General features: G+C 34.8%; 1 protein-coding gene across 1 annotated transcript in view; it reads left to right on the top strand.

Annotated features, from left to right (window-relative positions):
* Positions 1-1,167: 1,167 nt before the first annotated feature.
* LOC144449727 (equilibrative nucleobase transporter 1-like) overlaps positions 1,168-23,981 on the top strand; it is a 35,123-nt gene continuing 12,309 nt past the window's right edge. The window contains exons 1-3 of the mRNA XM_078140305.1: positions 1,168-1,499; positions 10,663-10,786; positions 23,673-23,765. Of these exons, the coding sequence (XP_077996431.1) occupies positions 1,168-1,499; positions 10,663-10,786; positions 23,673-23,765 (549 nt within the window). The remainder of the gene's footprint in view (positions 1,500-10,662; positions 10,787-23,672; positions 23,766-23,981) is intronic.

Consider the following 23,981-nt stretch of genomic DNA (forward strand, 5'->3'; position numbering starts at 1 on the left):
TTGAATGTCTTGATTGTTTTGACACTGGCTCACCTCTACAGTTGCAATTACTAGCATTGACCTGCCGCAGTCTATTAAACACTACTGTGTCTGACTTGTGTAATTTTGTTTATTGCTTCGCTAAGTCAAGCTGTCATACATAGTTTGGTTGTATTGTAATCATTTCAAGATGAGTCCAGGGCTTGTGATCTGATCATGACCTTCCCTTAAGGCAAACACACAAATTACAATATTACATATTAGCTAGTGGAACCTCCAGGCAAACACACATATTACAATTACACATGCATGCATGGATTAGGAGATCGTTTGTACAGGAAGAATACTCACTACTTTGTAATCCTGAGCTGTTTCTAGTAGAACACATGAACACACAAGAGGATTATAGTAATAATTCAATGGGTTATCAACTTCTGATCTTGAACTTCTTCAGGCGACTACAAATTACCAAAAAGATGAAGGGTTGCAATCAGACACTGGATCAGACACGACGCGGGCGAAAACTGCTCTTGTTTGTAGAGCAGATGTTCCCCTCTGGCAAAACTATATAAATTCATTATTTAAAAAACTCGTTTTCTGCTTGCTTTTGTAGGTGATATTGAAGAAGTTGATGGACACTATCCTACGTGGGCAATTATAGGCTTTTTTAAACAGACTGTATATTAAGGATTCTATGTGTAATGAACCATTGTGAATTTCTTTGACATTATCATATTCAAAGCAACAGTTGAGAAGTGACATATCTATAGTGTGTTCAGATGATTCATCGGACAGCTTGGAGATGTGACTGTTTTACAGATATACAGTCCAACCCCCTACATTATGTATAGCAGCAGTCACAGCGGATCACGTACACGGGATGTAGCAAGTCTGTAGCAGCCTTTCCTGGATTAACTTTATATTCTTGTGTTAGCTTTATTGCCAGTAGCCTGAAGATCAACTGAGAGCTGAATGATTTTATCAAGAAAACCAAATATAATGACCAAGTGACAACTCTACTTCGCAGGAATACTTCTCATTCTAATGTATTGCTGAATTTGTAACTGCGAAAACCATTATGTCATTGTAGCATAGCTGAAGTCTGCATAATTCTTCCAAGATTTCATCACGTAACATTTGTATTTTCTATATTTGATGAGAGATTTCCTGCACTGAATGTACGCAACCATGTGCTGTTGTATGAGTGGTTGCCAGATCTGCTGTCGGAAGAGCTGGACTCTAATTCTCGCAATATTTGAAAACCTGTGCTTTGCTGGCTGTATCTACGGCTGGCCATCACTACAGCATGTGTTGCAGGATGGTGGTTACTTCGATACGTGTTCCAACAATGGGAACCTCACGGACCAAATGGTGGAAAATGAACCTAAAACTTGTCAGTATCAAGATAGCAGCTTCAGTCTTATTTTCACCATGGCAGCATTTGCAGTCTCATTAAGTACTCTACCAAATGGATTTATATATGACAAAGCAGGAACCAGAGTTTCTAAGATTTGTGCCAGGTAGGTTGAAATATATTGTTAAAATTACACAATTTATTATCATTTGAAGTGGTGATGTCCCTAACAAATACATGAATAGTAAGTGATATGTGGAATTATTTCGAATTCTAATACTATATATGTACATACGTATAATGAATTTCTACTCACAAAGTCAAAAAAATATCTTGGAAGCGAGCATCAAATTTTCGCAGACGTCTCATCAGCATCGTCAGGGTGTACTACAATAGCCCCTTGATGAAAATTTGGGACTTGTTTCCAAGAAATTTTTGACTATGAGTAGAAATTCATTACTAAGTATGAACCCAGAGTCCATGAACATTCATTCTCGCATGTATTTACATGTTTCTGAAAACTGCACAATCAATTAGTTATCTAGCTTCTGTCTGATTAGTCAGTTTTAAACGGTACATGTACATAGTTATGTTTCTAACTTGTTTATTCAGGTACTTGTATACCCACCAGTCACTACTTTCAGCTTTGCAACAACTACAGGTTTGAATAATTACCTTTATAGGTGAGATGGGGAGATTCAGTGTAGCCTTTACAAGTCACAGATGACTAATTCCTACCTATTGATCATAGAACTGCTTGGACACATTTATTACAGTGGTAATTCATTACAGACGAGACATATCAGGTCTCTGCTAAGGAGTTTTACCCAATTTATATCCCTAACTTGAACTCCCTAGCTTGAATACATTAATGTATTATTTGTACAGTTAGTCCACTTTTCTACTTCGTTGCTAAACTTCTTACTACATTTGCTAGATTGATGTGATGGGGATTTTGGAATTGATGAAAACAATACTATTTCTTAAACTTTCATATAATTTAACCTGTTTGCTGACAATAGAAGGAAATAACACATTTCTAGATCTGCACCCTAATAGTAGAATTCCGTGGTCTTGTACTACTTAGTGTATCTTGTCGGTGGCGCCGTAGAGATTACAAAAGATTGCTCTCTTTTTCAGGATCAACCTTCTCTTTAGTTCTCCCAGACAAAATGTTATATCCTAACTTTAATCCTAATCTGACATAGGCTCCTAAGGTGTGGTATCACTGCATGGATTGTACATTTCATCAAAGTCATCCACTAATGTCACAGTTCATGTGAGTTGTTGAAACACTTACCAAACACTTAATTCTCAGTTTAACAGTGCCAAGTATTAGCAGTCCTGTGATAATTCACTGACTTTGAGCTTGCGAGATCCAATTAAAACTGTTCAAATTCAATCATATCAGTTGAAGAGTTCATGAACACTGTCAATCAAGGATTAACTGTAAGCCAATCGTAAAAGGTACAGAGTGATTTTAAGGGATAACAAGTCTTGGAATTCTAGACTGACTACTGACATTGTATTCCTACAGATTAAGTTCAATATGAGAGGGAATGGTAGATTATAGACTTCAGCAAGGAAAAAGAAACTGAATTGAAAAGAAAAATCATTGCATATGTACTGATGATTACATGGACCTGTGTACACACAAAAATACAGATACTATTAGTATATGCACAGCAGTTCAATACTGATATTAAACATAGTTATTACATATGTACCAGAGATTACTTGCTCCGTTGCATGCCCATAGTAGTGATATTTGCATTGCAGTGCAATACTGAAAACATTATTGCATAGCTGTATGGAAATGATATGCAAATGAGGATGCAACCATTTGTTGTACATGAAAGCATACGATCACACACTGTGACGCAGTATCATTTTTATGGAAATTTGCTGTTCTGGATAAACATATGTAATAATAACAGAACCCCATGCCATGTGAGTGCCAGTGTGGGTACTCAGGGGTATTTGCACGTGTGCTTGTAATGTTTTCTGCACCACTTTCACTTGCAACATTTGTGAAAGTACTGCCACAGAGAACACTGCCCTCAATGCAAATACCTCGAGTGCGTCACACCCGCACTTGCAAGTCACAGGGTTCTGTCATATTACTGTATACCCGTATGCAAACAAGTGCACTATCAATTGCACACAACAAATACATGGATGCACACTGGTATATTATACAAATTTACTGATTTAGATAAACATCGTATGTTAATAATAACAGAACCCCATGAGTGTCAGTGTGGGTTTACTCAAGGTATTTGCACTCATATTTGCAGTGTTTTCTGCTGCACTTTCACTTGATACACTCATGAAAGTACAATTTATATAGTTGCCCCAAGGATTCCACCCTGACATTCATGCATCGTGAGATTCTATCAATTACTTCTGAAAAAGAAATCTATTCAATTTCTGAAAAAACATCTGTCAACTTAAAAATTCACTTGATATGTAATCGATAAATCATTTTAAATTGGTAAGTATGATGATAAGATTATTAGAAGAAAATATGAGAAGTCTTGATCACAATCTAGTCAGATTGTCATATGAAGTAAACTTGAAATATTCATCAAGTCCATTATATATGTTAAATCAGCCATGTGATATGATATAGGAATAGAGAATCAGCAATGGGGATATGAAATCATGATTAAATCCATAAAGATTTCTAAAACACAGTATTTAGTGTTTTGATACATTAATTTAGTCATGACTGCCAGCTGATTCTGGTCGTCTAATATAAATGGCAATAAAATTTAGAGAATATTCAGTATTTTGATATGTAACACAGAGGAAGTACACATGCTTGCTCTGACTAACTGCAGTTTTGTTTTTAGCATGAACCAATTCCCAGTTGACACATAGGTAGTTTAGTGTGATTTAATCAATGTATAATACAATAAGGAGATAATCTTGCTATCTGATGGATCATTGGCAAGAGTCAGAATACTAATTGGATTAATTTGCATTGATTAAATTAACCAGCTCAGCTGGTGAGTCACATCCACTCTTTTATCCTTGGACTTGATGTTTACAGCTAAAATGACGTAGGTTTAATGTTTCACTCATGGGACATCACGTTTTGACACAAAGATAAACATTTTTCAACTCTAGACTAACATTTTAACAGAGACACAACACACAAACAGCAGGATCCTTTACCCAATCACATTGAACAGTGATAATCATTGCTATTCTTTCACAGTGCAGTAAAAACAGGCTTCTAATGAAAACATTATACATGGACAGGATGATTTGAATGGCTGCAATATTTTCTAACTGATAATCAACATTTCAACTTGACTACTTCTACATCCTCACTGTGTGCGACACCTGTGTAATTGTTTCTTTTGCATTAAAAGTTGTCTGAGTGTGTGTATAAAATGATTTTACATGAGTGAAACACCAAACCAACATCGTTTTAGCTGTAAGAATGAACATACCATAGTATGTGCGTTTAAGTCATACTGTGTGCCACTCATCTATGCTACTAGACATAATCGTACAAGCTACATTACTTGATTCATGTGTCTCTAATCACCCATCGGACTCAAATATTTTGCCAACCAGATAATCATAAACTTATTTTAAGTGCCTAACAAAGTATTTTCTGCTAAAGTAATGACTTCTGTGGCATCATTATAATAGAACTGCATTCAACCTGGGGATGGATTTTTCACTATATGCTAAAGAACTGACTAACTCATATTTTTGAAGGACATTTTGTGAGAAACAAGACTAAAACTAAATGTTGCCCCAATCTTGAAAACCTACTGACTTGTCAGTTTTTATCATGCAGTTCTAATAAGATTGAGTGAGGTAGTATTTGTTTAATGTCATCTACAAAAGTAATGACGAAAAACCTAGAACATTTAATGTTGACCTTCTTGTTGTACTAACCACCAAGGGAGCTGTCCTAAAAGCAGTTAATTCTTCAGAAATTATACATCACATTGAGCTAAGAAATCTGTAGATTTTGAATTTTGACCTGTAACCTCTGACTGGTCATAAATTAAATGCTATGCTACCATGGTAACCAAATGTTCACATTTTCCTATTTATTTTTATTTATGTTATATTATTTAGAATGCTGGAATAATTCTATCAAACTACATACCAAAATTATCAAACTAATCATCTAAAGAAAAAAGCTGAAAATATACATATTTATGATGCATTCACAGTAGGTTTTCTGGCAAGATTGAATGAATGTTTCATACAATTATCCAGGTCGCATGATTTTACAAAAAAAAATGCTAAAGCCCCAGTCACTGTAACAAAGAGATGAGTGCATATTTTAATGTCATCACCAGAGGGTTTCCCATAAACCCTTGCAGGAAATCTCTAAAATGGTGGAACACATGTCAAGTGAAGTAGGGTTTCTTTACAAGATAGCTGTTGATGCTACTGTGTAGATAAATAGTTATTTTGATTTAGGTTTTTGTACAGCTGGCAATAAATTATATTTATTGTTGTCGATGACATTAATAAGATGGTATTGAGACGAAATCTCATAATATGCAATGAAACTAATACACCTCGGTTTATTAAGTTTATATGAGATAGATGCTAGCAGCTAACATTACAGATACATATAGATTGCACAATAACTGCATACTGTCAGAGTAAAATGAAAATAAAAAATTGCAATATAATCAAATTTTTTGAAAAGGTGAAGGATACAAAGGGCTTGAGTAAAGTGTAATGTTAGTTAAAAGTTGTCGACTTCTAATATGGTTAATGCTATTAACTATCAACTCGGCTCTTTAAATTCAAATTTGTACATGCATACGATTAAATGATCGAGTTTATCCTTATTCATTCCTGAAAATTGATAATGATAAATTTTATGGTATTATGGGGATAGTAGTATAAACAGAACCCGGTGGATGTGTACAAGGGTGACATATTCTGGATATTGGCATGAGCAGCACATTGAAAGTACCTCAGAAAATAGAGCTAGCGAGAGTGCATTTTTAATACCAAGAGTACCCACCCTGACAATTACTTATATATGTGTGTGTATATATATATATATATATATATATATATATATATATATATATATATATATATATATATATATATATATATATATATATATATATATATATATATATATATATATATATATATATATATATATACATACATATATATATATATCGGTATGTTATGTATATACTGTGCTATCCATAACAGGAAATTTCTTAAATATTAAGTATATGTTTGATCAAACCACTTCTGACTTGTACTACTAGTTGTATACAAACAAGTATGCTACCCCCAAGGGAGAAAGAGGATTAAGATTGAATATGATTTTGTATACAATGAATACCCATGGAATACCTCATACTGCATGAATACTAGGCATCTGTGCAAGGATGTCATACTTTGGGTATTTGCATGAGCAATGCAAGTGAAGTGCAGCAGAAAACATGTCAAGCATGACCAAGAGTACCAACACTGGTAATCATTTGTCATGAGGTTATGGTTATATGTGTTTATCCAAAACAGTAAATTTCCTAAAAATATAACTATGGCGTGTTTACTTATGTTGCTTAGTTTTGTGAAATGAAATGCTTGTAGTCTCATTTGCATACAGGTAATAATATGCAAATGGTTTTGGTATTGTACTGCAGTGAAAAAATAATATGCATGCATACCATTGCAAGTAATCATTAGTACGTACATGTACATGTATGTCCATAATGAGTTCTATGCTGAGTTGGATTTGAACTTGAAAGTGACTTCAGTGAAACGTATAAAATGTACACTGACGTGAAAAAGGTGCATGATGTATGTACATATGATTATACATATACATGAACAGCCTAACTTCAACTTAGATTATCAATTCAGTCGTGTATTTCCAAAATTTGAATAGACATTTTCTGCTGCTGAAATTGAAATGACACTACAATTTATAACTGAAAGAGAATTTATGACCCAAGTCGTTGAGTATGTCAGTAAACAATTTACGCTAAAGAAAGTGAAATGAAACTACGAATTGAAAGAGGATCTTTGACCTGAGTCTTGTGATGCACGATTTTACTTCCTTTTGAGATCTCTCAGAAAGAAACGATTACTCATCTTGAATTTAGAACTGATGTATTCACATATTTCATGTAAAAAATAAATACAGACTCTGGAAAGGTTCAAACCCAGACTGCAGTTGTAAGGGGCATACAAGCTAACCGCTCAGCGACCGACAACCCAAGAAGCATTGAAGAAGCTTTTCACATTCAAAGTGATATGATACCATTCAAAATATAACATGCACAGTATATAACTGTAAAGTTAAAAGCTCCACGTCTGAAAGAATTACTGTGCTTTTCACTATCAATGTGATATGATGCCATTACGTGAGATTGCCATCACAATCACTTTTAGCCAGACATGAGTATTTGTAGGATTTTAAAGATATTTAAAAAAGCTTTTAATGGGAGAAGGCAACTACTCAGAGCTGTGTGTGATCTCATACTAAACATATATCTACATTTACGCTACATTTGCATTCAGGGTAGAACACTCTACAGATGCTCTACATACTAAATAAATATGTGAATGTAATGTGCATCATCTGAAATGAAAATATCTGGAACTAATTTGTATTATCTCTTGAAAACGTAATTTACTATATCTAACTGAAGTATATACAGAATGAGATGTCATTTCACACTTGAACATACTACCTGTAGAATGAAGGATTCAGGCGTGAAACGTCAGCTTCTCGGAAATTATTTTAAAGCTGCACTAGCTGTAACTGAATTGTGATTTTTTTGATCCGACAACCAACATTATACTATGCATGAGCCAGGTTCAAAAAAATAAATGGACTATATACTCTCGTCATTCTACATCACGGCAGTGCGTGTCTTCATCATTGGTTTTGCTGTGTTTGAAGTATGAGTCAAAACGCCTAAAATTGCCATTACTTTCCCCGATTTTTATTTTATTTTACTGGCGATGGTATGACTATATTATTCCCCAATATTATTCTTCATTCAGCCTGAAAATACTCATGACATACGGGTTGCCACTACGAGTCGCAAGACTCGTAGTGACAAGGATCCCTTCGGTCATTTGTATTTTCCTTGGATGAATGAAGAAAAATATTGGGGAATAATATGTAAATTCATGTATATTCAGAGATTACAATACAATACCAATGATAAGACATTTTGCATGTTAATTAGAGGTTGATTTGATCCATAAGTACATGTAGTACAGTAACAGGTTGAAATCGTGATCATGTTGGGGATGCTGATTTTAAGGTGTGGACCCCAAATTAATTTGATTCATTAGGTGTACTTTCATACCATATTATATGTTCAGGTACACAGGTGGTTCAACAGTGTTCAGGGTGTACAATATGTACAAGTAAGTCATTATGTCTAGCAAAAAGTTTCAAAAAACCTTCCAGTACAGTTTTAATTAAATATTCTACTTTTCAATACCTATTGTCACAATGGAAATATTCAACTTAGTATTTGAGAGTGTTTTTTGAACAGTTTCAAATTGTTGAGTTTTAAATGTTCTTCAACCTGTAGGAGCCATGTTTCTATCACCAAATGGTGTTTACTTTAAAGTACATGTACCTACCTTTTACAATGGCAGAAGTTTTCTCACGATTTGTTTCCATTGTTTTTTATGATCAGAAAGATTGTTTAGGATGAAATAATATCTTTCACTTGCAATTTAAGGAGTGAAGGAAGGAGATAATAAAAAAAGTGAAGTGACTTTTGTTGTGTAATTTCCTTACCTTCACAAAATGTCGTTAGTCGCTGGGATTGTGTAAGACTCACACAGTGTGTATCATCAGGCATGGCTTGAAAACCCTATTTCTGATATATTACATTATTAGAAGTCCTCTCTTCACTTGCTAATTCCATTTTCTGCCTCCTGCCCACTCACCTCAAAACCTCACGTTTTGAAATAAGGTCACGCGAACTTTTCTCCAAGCTAAAATGTATAATAAATCAGCTGTCCAAATTTGATTGTGAAAGCATAAGAATGTACAGCTGTGTAATAAGATTTTGCTGGCAATTAAGAGTAGCCTGATGTTCTCCCCCAAGCAGTAAAACAGTTTAGGAGATGGCATCCCTTCTATTTTCATCGCCACTGTAATATTGGAACACATTTATCAAAATGAGTTTTTGAAATGAGTTGGCCGGAAGCTGTAAGCTTGTTATGATTCTGCTCAGTTTGTAAGCGGCATTCACTACTGTGCAACTGAGTAAGAGTTATGTTTCCATCTCGGAGGGAATAAGAATATATCAAATATTAATAGTGAAATATCGATTTCTTGTCATTATCCCGAGAAGGTGTCTGGAGGGTGGCAAATGACAGTATTTATAATTCATTTTGATATTGAAAAACAGAAACTTATATGTTTGAAAGTGTTTATTATTCAAAACTGTAAATAGCAATTAGAAGACAAATATTCAAATGAAAACTTGTGTGTTTAATGTTTTCTATTTTTCAAGCTGAAATAAAAAGTAATGAAACAGGCATGCATAATTCAGATGTCCAAGTACAACTTGTGTTTGATGTTTAAATTAGCAAATGTTAAACATAATTGTGGCTATGCGTTGGAATCTTAAATATTTTGAAAAATAAAAGTATATCATATATTTGGCTATCATTGAAAAATGACAATGACAAATACTAGTAATATGTTATTCATAAGATAAATCTTTGTTGAACAACTATATATTCTAGTGCAGTGAATATATACAGTACATATATGGAATATTACCTGGCTAGTATGAGGGCACTAGTAGATATCTATTACCCTGTGGGCTGTTATGTAGCAACCCGTCTCCTAAGGCTGAAAGCCAAGGAGTAGTTACTACATAACAACATGAGGGATAATCTGATGTCTACTAGTGCCCAAATACGGCCAGGCAATAAATGTTTTATAACACATCCTACACAGACACATATTCCTTCCAGAATCAAACTGATCGAAATAGAAAATGAATAGTGCCCTCTATATGCAGATTGAGGTCATTATGGGTCACTATTCCATACCACATGACAAAGCCTTAGCCAATCACTGAAGGCTGTATTGAAAATGTAAATATTTTGAGTGATTGTTCATTATTATGCATTCGTCAGTTGATATTTCTTGGTCATCAAAAAAAAAATGAAAAGTGTTTGTTTGATAGTATGAATTACAAGAATTAAAAAAAGTAATATACAATGATTGTGATATAGAAGGTGTATCGTTATTACTCGTTACAAAGTTTTTGTACAGAAGTGTATGAAAAATTTGCTTATCTTTTACTATTTTGTTTTTTTCTCAGCATTTTATTTCTTGGTGCCTTTTTGCTGTTCATCTTCAGTACACCTGAGATGCCCTTCCTCCTATACCCTGCCATGATTCTGTGGGCTATTGGTGGTTGTATGCTTCTTGTCACCAACTTCCAGGTAAGATATTACCATGAATTATGCAGATAAGTTGACACTGGAATTCTTATTTTTTTCTATTACTTCTACTTTGTATGTAATCAGAGTGACAATTTCAAGGTAAGATATTTCAATCAATTGTGATAAATTTGAGAGAGATAAGTTGACACTGGAATAAAAATTTTCACTGTTTATTTTTGTCTTAACTGTTTCCGTGTGATATGAAATGATTTTTGTAGCAAAATTTTAAGTGTGCTTTTCAAACCTCTACAATAGACCTTTCTGATGAAATGCACCTTCTAGATCTATATTGTACACTGTGCTGTAATAGAGCTTTACAATGGTGTCCTCATTAGCACTTCATACAATATAAATGTTCTGTAATAGACCCTTCCACATAAAGTACACCCTCTAGCACTACATCCAATAGTTTTCTGAATAGACTGCAATAAAGGGCGCCTTCTAGCACTACATTGAAGTGTTCTGCAATAGATGTTTACAATATAGTACACCCTCTAGCAGTACATTGAAGTGTTCTGCAATAGACCTTTAAAATAAAGTGCACCCTCTAGCACTACATCCAATAGTGTTCTGCATTAGACCTTTACAATCGTGTCTCCACTAGTGCTACATCGAAGTGTTCTGTAATAGACCTTCCAAATGAAGTACACCCTCTAGCACTACATCCAATAGTGTTCTGCATTAGACCTTTACAATAGTGACCCCACTAGTGCTACATCGAAAAGTGTTCTGTTATAGACCTTTACAATATTATAAGGTGCACCTGCTAGCAATATATTGTAGTGTTCTTCGGTTGACCATAGCAAAAAAAAAGTGCCCTTAAGCACTACATTATCCAGTGATGGCAAAAGAAAAACCAACAAGTCAACATTTATAAATTTTGTGATGGATATACATGGAAGTAAGTTTTCAAGCCCTTTCATATACAGTAATCTTAGTAATTACTCAAAAATGGTCACTCATACATTTATCTTGTGTGATTTCATCATTGATGAATGACTCTGTAGATCGGTTTAATGTGCTGACATGTGCAGTTGGTATGGTTGATTGTTTAAAATGATTTATTTATTGATTGCTTGATTAATTACTGATTCAATCAATTTAGACATGACTGATTATAATTACTGGCAATTGTGATCAAATATCCATTTCATAAATTTAATGAAATGATAGATTGGTATATTAATATTGTGTAATAAATTATGTGATTAGTTGATATGCACAGAACCACCCCTTACCTACCCCCACCCCCTGGACCTACAGTTGATGAATTTCACATAGCATGCCTTGATATACACACACACAATCTTTGGATTTTCAGGTAAAAACATCCAGAATACCTGCTATGCAGGTCAAGCATATAATGCATACAGGCTATATGAACTAAAAAGTACCTCGTCAAATTACCATTTTGCGAGATACTGTGCATTCTTGCATTGAAGCCAGAGCACATATTTTGCTGAAGCAATGAAATATGAAACACATTTTGGACGGTGCCGTGAAGAGGTCTATGGTTTACGATAATCGATACTGTCATTGCAATCAATCTGAATGAAACTAACAATTACAAAACTCAACATACATTTCCCAGCTTATAAAACATTCAACCGTCATGAAATAGCAATAGTACTGCCAAAATGTGTTGCCTAGCACCTTCAGATCTGCCCTAGTCACATCCAGTTGATTTAAAGAGGGACAGGCTGGGGTCATACATTTTAGGTGTAAAATTTTCAAAAGGCACTCATACTCATAGTATTATATGTGCGTAAACATATGTAGCCACCACTTACTGTATACAACTGACTGAATTCAACATCTCGTATACATGAGGCGATGACGTAATTTTTCATACGTATGTAAACATGTCACAGAAATCCCTACTATGCAATCAACTGTTCTAGCAATGCCTGTCGACAATTGTAAAGTCATAGAAGGTATGCACTGACATTAATACTAGGAGAGTTGAGATTTTATGTATTACTAAGTATTTTCACTTGAGTTAAAAAAAGTGATAATCTCAGCTTGTGTCACTTTAACAGAGAATACATACCTTTGTACACATCACAGCAAATTAAATCTTAATAACAGTTCCTTAGGTACTACCAAACCAGAAAGACTGTATACAATGTAGTTTCGACAGCACAATGATGCTAAATATATCTTGCACAATGAAATACAGGCACTGATAGCACACACACACACACACACACACACACACACACACACACACACACACACACACACACACATGAAACGTTACATTTCATCTCACAATGTGAACACAAATAAACAGCTCTGTGTTTGAATCTTTCTTGTTTCACCGATAGTGATTTTGCTTTGTTATCGTTCACAATGAGATAAAATGTATCATTGATATTAAATTATGCTTGTGTTCTGTCAGTGTCTGTATCTTTTGTTTTATGAAATTTGTAACAGGAAAAACTTTAAAAAAAAAAAAAAGCATCATGCTGTGTTACTGAAACTCAATAGCCACTCTGGTTTGGTAGTAATAATATGTCTATTAAATGTACATCAATGAAATATTGAAACCTAGCAAAAACAATACTAATTCTTCATAAATTTGTAACAACAGCATTGAAGTAATTCAAACCTAGCAAGAACCATGCTAATTCCTCATACATTTTAAAAACATCAATGAAAGAATTTAAACCTGGCGAAAACCATGCTAATTCCCTCATAAATTTGTGAAAACTGTACTGGAGAAATGCAGGAACTTTGATCAACAATGTGACTATACCTATACATCAACATAGTAATGCCTGTAGCATGACACAATCTCATCGAGACAGCGAGTCCATTTATCTCAGCCAAAATGGCTGTCTAATTCTCAAACTGCTCAGAGGAATCTTATCTTATCTTGTCATGCCCTAACTACTTATAACTGTGTAATATTTCATAACTATAGAATCCCTGAAGTACCATTCCCTCATTATAGTTGGAATTTCTACTTCACATTTACACCATCTAATTACCAGGTGTGTGACTGTGTGAAGTATAATATTGTTATCCCTTGGCGAGTTATCAACCCATCAAGGGTCTACCCTACAAGTGTTATATTTCAGTTCAAGATACTGCGAGAAGTTTTGAATCATGGAGTACATTTTCACGATTTTCGCTAATCTTGTGAATAGTCATTAAAAACACTTCAAAGAATCTGTTTCTCGGCTAACAACAGTGATCATAAATATTTAGGGCGTTTATACTTTTGAGAATAATGTGTTACACAGTACTTTGTGTCAATACACTATATGTGGTACATGGCACCCGACAGCTAGGTTTTACTTCATGTACTTCAGAATCCATCAAATTTGTAATTGAGGATGCATTTGAAAAGGGGATGCATTCTGAGTTTACAATTACTTGTTCAGCTGTTTTCAAGCTTTACTTTCGATGATTAGGTCTTAAATTTTGACAAATACCTATGTAAAACCGAAAACTAATTCAACTTATGATATACATGTAGCATCTTTCAAGTTTCAATTTATTCAAAGTGACTTCCTTGGTATATTCAGAGTGACTTCTTTATATCAAACTCATTGGAAAACATGAAATGGTTTTGTTATAATGACGGGTTCATTATAGCAAAACATGTACATCAAGTTTTGGAGAAATATAAGGATGTTTGGTATAACAGAACGATTAGGTGTGTGTGTGTGTGTGTGTGTGTGTGTGTGTGTGTGTGTGTGTGTGTGTGTGTGTGTGTGTGTGTGTACATGTACACGTGTCTGTCTATATATTATTACACATGCAAGCAATGACTTCAGTGAAGACTTCATGGATAATGTTACAAATTGTAATTTTCCAATGTCTGGAAGCTGGATTGAATATTCAAAATATTACCAGCATTTCCACTAGCCCTGTTAACATGACATGTAGGCATTTTAAGGCATTACTCACGCCTAGTTCACATTGGTCACCCTACAGTATACTCCCCAGTAATGGCAATTTTGAACGTTTTGACTCATATTTCAAACACAGAAGAACCAGTGATGTAAATATGCATTGTTGTGGCGTAGAAAGACCAGAATGTATATATGCCATATTTTGTTCAACACGGCTGGTGCATGGTCTAATTTATGTTTGTCATGTTTAGAGTGCATTGAGTCGACAGTTCAAATCAGACACATAGTATTTAGAATATGTAAGGACGAGGACAATGTACGATATATATGCAGACACCGAGCACGAATCACGTAATCAACTCATTTGTACTCACAAGGTGTCCCAGTCAGAAGTAGGCAACCATTATGTCATCCAGCATGTATGTATTCATCATACACAGACTTATATACTCCTTGATTATCTTTCACTTCCCTTCAGGCCAGTCGGTCTGTTTTGTTACAAATTGAGTTTTCAATGATCAAAGGACAATGGGACTGTTCAAGGGCTTGTGCGAAGAATAAATCATGATGAATAACTATGTTCGTTGAATGTTGATATCGGGACTGAAAGCATGATTAAAGTCACTCACCGTAGAATTAGTTATGAGATCATTGTGAGTCTTGGAATTGTCTGATTTAGAGCAATTATCTTAGATGGGTGGGGGGTGGGGGTGAGAGGGGGTATGCGTGAGAGAGAACAAGCATTTTTGCCAAGGTTTAAAGCCCCCAGACAGGTGGATGGAGACGGGAAATTTACCATGATAATATATTTTTGATTTTCGTTGCGCTTGTGTATATAATTAATAAGGAAGAAATTGTTGTCAATTCAAATGGCTCCTGACCGGCAGATTTGGTTATTGTCCATACCAAGAATGTAGGTTGGAGGTTGGGGGTGGAAGGGGAATATTTGGTTACTGTCCCCATACGAGAGCATGAAGGGAGACAGGTGTGCATGAAGAACAATAAAATAGGGAGATTATTATTTGATAAACACGTAAAAAAATTTTAAAAAGAAGGTACAGGTTAATTTCATGTAGAATTTTATAAATAAATCTCATGAACTCTCCTAGTACTCACAGTAGATCTACAATAGAATAGCTAGTAAGGGAGGGAGTGTTCTGGTTTGATAAAGGTGCAAATTTATGTCTCGTAGAATTATGAATACATGTAAATTCCTGGCACTTATTCAGTTATTCCAAGTAAATTACCCACAAGGATAGGGTACTGATCACCTCACCAAGAACATGAGTGGTGGGAGGGGGGGGGTGTGTGTTATGAGACAGGAGTTAAAAAAAATAAGGGAGGTGATTATTTGATAAGTACAGAAAACAGTAACGGTTACAAAATGTGTACAGTCATTTATTTGTAGTAGGATTATGACTAAATCCCCAGCATTCTACACCCACTCAGTATTCAGACTATATCACCTAGAGTTGGTTAGTAATATGTTCATCAATTGCTTCACTGATGTATAGCATACAGTGTGTGACATTGATTTATCACCTGAAAAGTTTATGTCATCAGGTTTTAATATTTCAAGCCAAACTTATCCGAGAAAGCAGGCAAGTGAAAAACAATCCATTTTCTCCACATCACAGACTCACATCTGCCATTTGTCACAGCATGCAACATTTATAGTGAAGTAATAACAAAAATCAATGATCAGACAATGTTTAAACAAGTCAATGTGCTATTTCCGTTTGACAGTCTCGACAATTGTGGTTTTTCCAGAATGAAATATCAGGCTGCAATCAATGAAACTATTCAGTCCACTTATTTTAGTCGATAGAGCTCAATTATAGATGACATAGGTACTTGTCAAACTGGAAATGTACATGCAGTGCTGTCATGTGATCACTTTCAACCAATTAGAACAATGTAAGTTCGGATTGGTCTAAGCTCCATGGACAATTAGCCAATCAGAGCAGGGATTTTGATGTAGACTTCACTGTCAGCCAATCATAACACAGGAAATGAAAGCAGTATGAGAAACTAATGAATATTATTGTATTAAAACAAAACAATTATTTACAACACAAGAATATGGCATGTCCATCATAGTTTGCAATTTGTAAGCTTGTCACGATATGTAAAAATATTAATTGCAAATTAGGAGACATAACAGAAGATTGTCAAACCAAAGAAGTATATATCACTATACCAGTTTAGACTAAAAGTTTTAACACCATACCACATGGCAAGGAAACACTACACTTAAACACTGCATTTGTATGATGATTACTAAGTCAGTTTTTGAGACAAGATTGCATTGCATGTCACGCCCGAAATTTACTTTTTTCTTTAGTAGTCCTAGTGGGCTACACGTTTCAGAAATTGGTAGCCCAAGGATTGTGACCTGTTGTCCGATATTCCTGAACTGAAAACAGATTTCCTCTATTGTATTATTAAAATACTTCCATGTCCATGAATCTTCCATCCTCATCACGTAATCAGTGGTGGCCGGAGTGGGCTACCAACTGCAAACTATGGTAGTCTGGTCCCCTGCCCCCTTTCTACCACTGCTGGCGCTACACTCACGAAAGGAGTCAGGTATGGGCCACTTAATGCATGGCTGTGATTGGCCATTACTATCGAGTGTGCTAATTATCATTATCTTTGCTGTTGCGAATTTTTTTAAAAATTAAGCGAAGTCCGTCACTCCTACAAACTACACATGTTACTGTGTTTATTTTCACTGGGGTTTTACTGACAGTGACAGCCATGTTGCTACGACTCACCAAATTGAACTTTACGCGTATACGAGTGTCTGTACTGTTGATTGGCTAGTGATGTCACGTGGTAGTCCGACATTTTTGTCAAGATCCTGACAAAAATGGTGGCCCATACCTGACTCCTTTCGTGAGTGTAGCGCCAGCAGCGGTAGAAAGGGGGCAGGGGACCAGACTACAAACTATGGTAGCCCCATGACCAGAATTGGCAGTCTGTGGGCATGAGACTACTGTTAATTTTGAGCCCTGCATGTGTATAGTTTTATGAACATTTGAGAAAGAATTTCATCACAAATACTAGTATTAGGAACAATCAACAAATTACCGGGGGCCATGTTCTATCTTAATCATGGAATGATAAAAAAGAGATTTTGTAACTTCAACACATAAGTGATAATGAGGTAATAACAAGGTACCCTGTTTCAAAGTGAAATTTTCCAACATTTTTCAAGGGAGTGCCATTATGAAAGCAGGTTCCATGAGGGAATAGATTATTGTAGAGTAGGTATACAGATATGATATTATATTGAACCACAAGAGACTCACTACATATCATCGTATACAATTAAAATAGTTCATAAAAAGAAAATGCAGTGGCTACGGATTACTGATCATATTCATTGGATACCCTGAGGATTGATGAATTAGATGAAGGAACCAATACAACAAGGTGCAAGGTGATTGGATAGTTCAGATTTTAATTACACCATCAAACATTATAAGTTGGTGTCATTGAAGACAATTATCTAGATGGCACTTCTAAATGACATTAAGGGTCACCCAGGGAATGGGTTTGATTCTCTGAGGTGAAACTGTACAGTGGGAGGTAAATTTGTCATTTAGAATGATTTGGCAAAAATGTCTCTTGGTAATTGATGCTTAGTATGTTGTCTTGTATACACCACTGACATAATTATAATTTTAGTCATTTCATGGTGTTATAGTGTTCATTTGTATATGACAGTGATGTGCATATGTATGTATAATGACTTGGTGTATGTTTGTTTTGTTTTGTTTGTTTTGCATGTCTGTACATCTGTCTAGACATAAAAACAAATTAAATGGGTGGGTACACCAATACTCAACTCGAAAGGTTTCAAAAATTCTGATGAGCCTTCACACTGTTAACAGAGTATTATCATGTTAGCAAAATGTGTGTGTGTGTGTGTGTGTGTGTGTGTGTGTGTGTGTGTGTGTGTGTGTGTGTGTGTGTGTGTGTGTGTGTGTGTGTGTGTGTGACAGTACAGTATAGTTACTTTGGAACGGTAAATTGGAAACTAATGCGACACTTTGATCTGTCTACTATGGACCTTGATCATGTATGCATAATGTATCAAGTATGCACTTACGTATATAATGTACTAACATATATATACTCACACTGAAATTCTGTTTCAAATGACTATCTTTTAATGAAAGAATAACATTTACACCACAATACAGTTACTGCATAATAATATTCACTTCGCATATTATACTGGTAACAATAATACATGGTTTATTAAAACCAAAACTATTAAAAGTCAATTGCTTGAGTCAGTTAAAAGAAGCTTGTTAAGAAAAAAACAAGTTTCATAAATAAAGTATAGTGCCTAAAAAGTCATGAAAATTTCCAATAAAATACAAATTATAGTGAGTAATATTAAAATGTAAGTTTCAAGGAACAAAATTATTAACATTATTAAGAACCGAACATTATAAAATAAAAGCCTGGTACACAAAAACTATTTAAAAAATAATGAAATAAATATGGGTACATATTAAATAAAAAACCCAAACATGATGTCAGTGCATTAAAATACAATTTAATCAATCAACCTTTAATAAACCCTGCTGATATCAACTATTTAGGATAGCCCTTCCATGCCCTCTAACTCAGGCTCTCCTGTCTTCCTGAAAAAGAGAGAACAATTTGTAAACTATTTAAACATGTTTTGATATGTATATATTTTCTAAGGGTCAGATATTCTACAGTTGATTATGATTTTTCAATAAAAATGCATATTTCTCCCTTTGTTATCTGATTTCATACATATATACATTACAAACGGTTCAAATTTTTTTTTAGCTCCGCTGTCAGCGAAAGCTGAAAGCGTAGCTTTAGGTATAGGTGGGTATTGAGGTATAGAGAGTAGAGTGAATCATAGGTGTCCGTCAAACTTTTATATTTTTACTATCTACTCCGGAAGTGACAGTCGGAATTCTTCGATATTTGGTGTGCATGTTCCCTGGGGGGAGGCTATTCAGATTTGTTCATGCCAAGTTGATCTGTGCCATTTTCAATTTTTTATGATTTTTTTTCATAAAATGTCATTTTCATCAACTCCTTGAAAACCTCTTATTAGATTGCTTTGATATCTGGCGTGTTGATGCGCAGGGGTTTTTTTACTCAGATTTGTTAATTTCAAGTCAGCACATCCTCATTTTTATTTTTTATGATTTTTTTTTTTTGTAATTTGAAAAAAAAATGAATATGTTAATGAGCATAATGACCGACGCCATATTGGAAATCAGTCGACGAGACTTTAAGTAAACTGCCACTTTTCAAAAGACACTATTGACGTCAAACAAGCAATGTAATATGTGCTATAGTCATAATTCTACGCATTGGGCGCCCAAATGACAAGCGTTTGTTCGAAACAGGGTTGTAAACTTCAAATCCAATTCTGCATCCTTCTACATAATCAGCCAATCTGCAACATCCTCATTTGCATACTCTATCCTGATTCGACCAGAAGCTGTAGGTGACCTCATTTGACCGAGCGATTTCCACAGCAAGTATCTTGAGTATCAACACAGGACGTTCTTGGTACTCACTAAAATCACACTTCAGACCCACTATAAAAGTGTGATGTTTTCAGATAACATGTAACTTGTGGTTAATTCTATATTGTCGTGCAATTTGGAATGACAGTGAACCAGAATTCAGACAACTTGCGTAAGGGAAGGAAGGGCATGCCAGGCATGCGGTTAACGGTTGAAGTTATGGCCGACAGTTCACATGTAAAGTTAAACGACATGAACGTGTCTTGCCTTTCCAAAATGCAAATATTTGGCAAGTAAAAATAATTAAAATAATTACAACTTTAATTTGGCTTCAGACTTTGCATTATGTTTTGCGTATCTTTCCCCGTTTTACATGTAAATCCGAAAAGGTTCTCTCTCATCATGTCATCAGTGTCAGTGATCATACCGCGCGGGGCTGCTTTGAGTACGAGCGAAGTGAGGCATGTTGAGGTATTTTGTTGAGAATTATAAATATTGCGAAATGTCAAGTACAAGGTTTAAATACAATGGAATGATGAAAAAAATGGCAGAGTCTGCTGACAGGCGCCGGTCACAAGAAACAATGTGAATTAAAATATCAGACGATGTATGTATTAATCGCCGACAATCCACCCGTATGCACGAGGGACTAACCCGGAAGCAAGTCGTTGTCAGCCATACGTTACAGTGGTAACATCGTCCGAGAAATCGCTGCGTTCAGAGTGTCATTATTCACAGAATTGTTGTTTTCGAGTGAAAACCCGTCTTGAATTGTATAACTCTAACAAATGAAGACATGTCAAGTTATATTTTGAAAGTTGTATCGCTAGTTTGAGACGATTTTCTCACGTATATATGCTATAGTACTATCGAGGCTTACTTGGAAGTAGTAGGACCTTACTCCAGTTCATCGGGAAGTTTAGCCAGTCCGATAATTCTTTCTGGTTTAGTTTACAACACTTTTGATCACGCAGATTTTGTTGTTGTGATGAAAAGAAATTAAAAAAAAGATCATTTCAACCATTTCGTTGTGTTTTCTTTGTGAAAGGTAACCGAACATGAACGAGTGTTACCACTGTAACGTATGGCTGAGAATGACTCTCTTCCGGGTACTTGAGATTGTCGCCGTACGGAAACTAAGATGGCGATTAATACATTTCTTCCCTATATATATATATCTACCACAACTAGTACAAGTTGAATGTTGTTGACTTTGTAAATTTGTTAGAAAATTGAAATTGAAATTGCCTCAAAATTATTTTAGATCCCTAGTTTATTTCATTCATCATTAAAATTTTCCAGGGTTACAGCTGTAAGACACTGGAATTATTTATAGCCAACCTCAAAATCCTCTTTTTTTCTTTTGCTTGTGTGCATTTCCCAGTCATTTTTTTCTGAGATTTTGTGCAATTTTTCATAACAGATTTTTGTCATAAAATGGTGACTATGGTATAAAAGTACAATACATTACCAACTTCTGTGTAAAATGTGTTTTATAGGGAGACATCATATGAAACCACTAACCACTTTATTGCATCGCTAAAACAAAACTGCATAGTGAAGAGCTGAAGACCTGAACCACTTCTACATGTCACCAAAATAAAACAATAAATTAAAAAAAAAAACAGCGGAGCTATTCTGACCGATAGGTCGCTTGTTTAAAGTAGAGTTCTGGTTGTTTTCAAAATAACAAAATAACACTTTTGAACACACTGACAGAAGTATGCTGTAACCAACCAATGAATTGGTACCTGAATTGTATAACTATACCTGTTTGTCTCGATAAATATTCTGTCCAGCACTCTGTCTGAGACCTTTCATCATAAATTACTCCACATAATCTCAATAATGTCTGACTTCCCAAGCCCTATCTGTATTATCCCTGTAGATTAAAGCTGTCATTTGTTGTACCACAGATGCTTAACCTGGCTGTAATTGCACTACTGAGGCACAACCTATCTTCATTTTCATAATTCCTTGAGTAACAAAAGACTTCTATTACAATATATCTCTGTCGTACACTTCTTTCGTGCTCTTATAGTACCGAGTTCTCTGATTAGCTCCTGACAGGTTTTATTTATTTGATGAATGTTGGCGCATTTGAACATTCCTACAGATATTTTATGATGTCAAATTTATATCTGTATTAAATTATCTGTAATGATGTATGAATGATGTCTAATCTAGAATGATGAAACTCTGGCAGGCCAAGGCTTGATACAAATTATCAAAGTCCTTGTGTTGTGGTGATTGTCCAGTAAGACACATAGGCATGATATAATACCTCAAATGACATCCTGACATCCAACCCTTGGCTCTCCTGATGCCTATAAACCAGGAATACCTAGGACTGTAGAACTGATATGTTTAGTGCATACCTTGTACATTTATCTATATAACACATACATTGACATTTCAGGAGCTTTCTGCATACATTGCATACAAAATAAACATCGACTCACTCACTCATTCACTCACTCACTCACTCACTCATAGTTTACACTAAAGACATGCACTGAATTAGTACATGATTGTATATAAACAGGCATAATGTATTGTTGTACAGTAATGATGGTTTAGATGAGTATGTCTTGCTTCATAGCAGAGTTTATCATCAACCTATGAAATGGTTGTTAGTATCTGATGGCTTCGATGAGTATGTCTTGCTGTATAGCAGAATTTGTCCTCAATCTATGAAATGGTTATTAGTATATCATGGTTAGAGTATGTATTGCTGTACAGCAGAGTTTATCAGTCTTTGAAATGGTTGTTAGTATTTGGTGGTTTAGATGAGGAATGTGGAACTTGGTATATCACAAGTAAACTTGTAGGCTGCATCTCATCGTGAAACAAATAATAGCATTTGATGGTTTGAATAAGTATTCATAGCAAATTTTGGAATATGGGACTATATTACAGTTAAACTTGAATCACTCACTGACTTAAGGCGTGCAGTGAGAAGTATATGATATATATATTGTACTTTACATCGGTCAAATGTACTGTCATACATCATAGTTTATCATTTCATGAAACAATTACTAATAATAGTTATACATGATGTTTTAGATTAGTACTCATATAGTAAATTGTGGAATGTGAAAGTGTGTATAAGAAGTATTGAAACTTGAATTACTAAGTGAGTTACAGTTTGCACAGGCATGCAGTGAGAAATATATGATAGTATGACAAGTGTTATTGCCTACTAAAAATAACAATGTATTGTCAAAATAATATCAAAATATTAGATCATCAGTTGAAAATATCATATTTGATGGTTTTGATGAATTATATATATGTTCTTTGCTGTTTTGATTAGGTCTTTCAGTCTGAGACTCATTCTCATCGCAAAGAATCATTACTTACAACACTACATCTATACTTAATGTCCAACCTGAGACCAGATTTCAATCATCTATACACCATTGGCTCATTTTATTGGGATGCACATGAAACAGGAAGTAACAGTCAATGATTTTTTTGTTTCAGGTGGCTAATCTATTTGCTGCCAAGAGGTCCACCGTAATTACATTGCTATCTGCTGCCTTTGACTCCTCAGCCGTGATAATGATGGCAATCAATGTAAGTACATCTACTATTTATTACTTGAAAACTAGTCATGTAGTTCAGTTATTTATACTTGTACATAAGTTTCCAAACTTTCAATATACAGACTATGTTTCTATACAAGGTATTCTAACACACCATAGTTGTTCTAATCTTACTCCTGCATTATAATAGGGAAAATCTAACCAAATTTTACCAGGTATATTACCAGGGTTCCTAACCAATGTTTTG

This window comes from Glandiceps talaboti, chromosome 18, assembly GCF_964340395.1.
Source record: "Glandiceps talaboti chromosome 18, keGlaTala1.1, whole genome shotgun sequence".
Lineage (NCBI taxonomy): Eukaryota > Metazoa > Hemichordata > Enteropneusta > Spengelidae > Glandiceps > Glandiceps talaboti.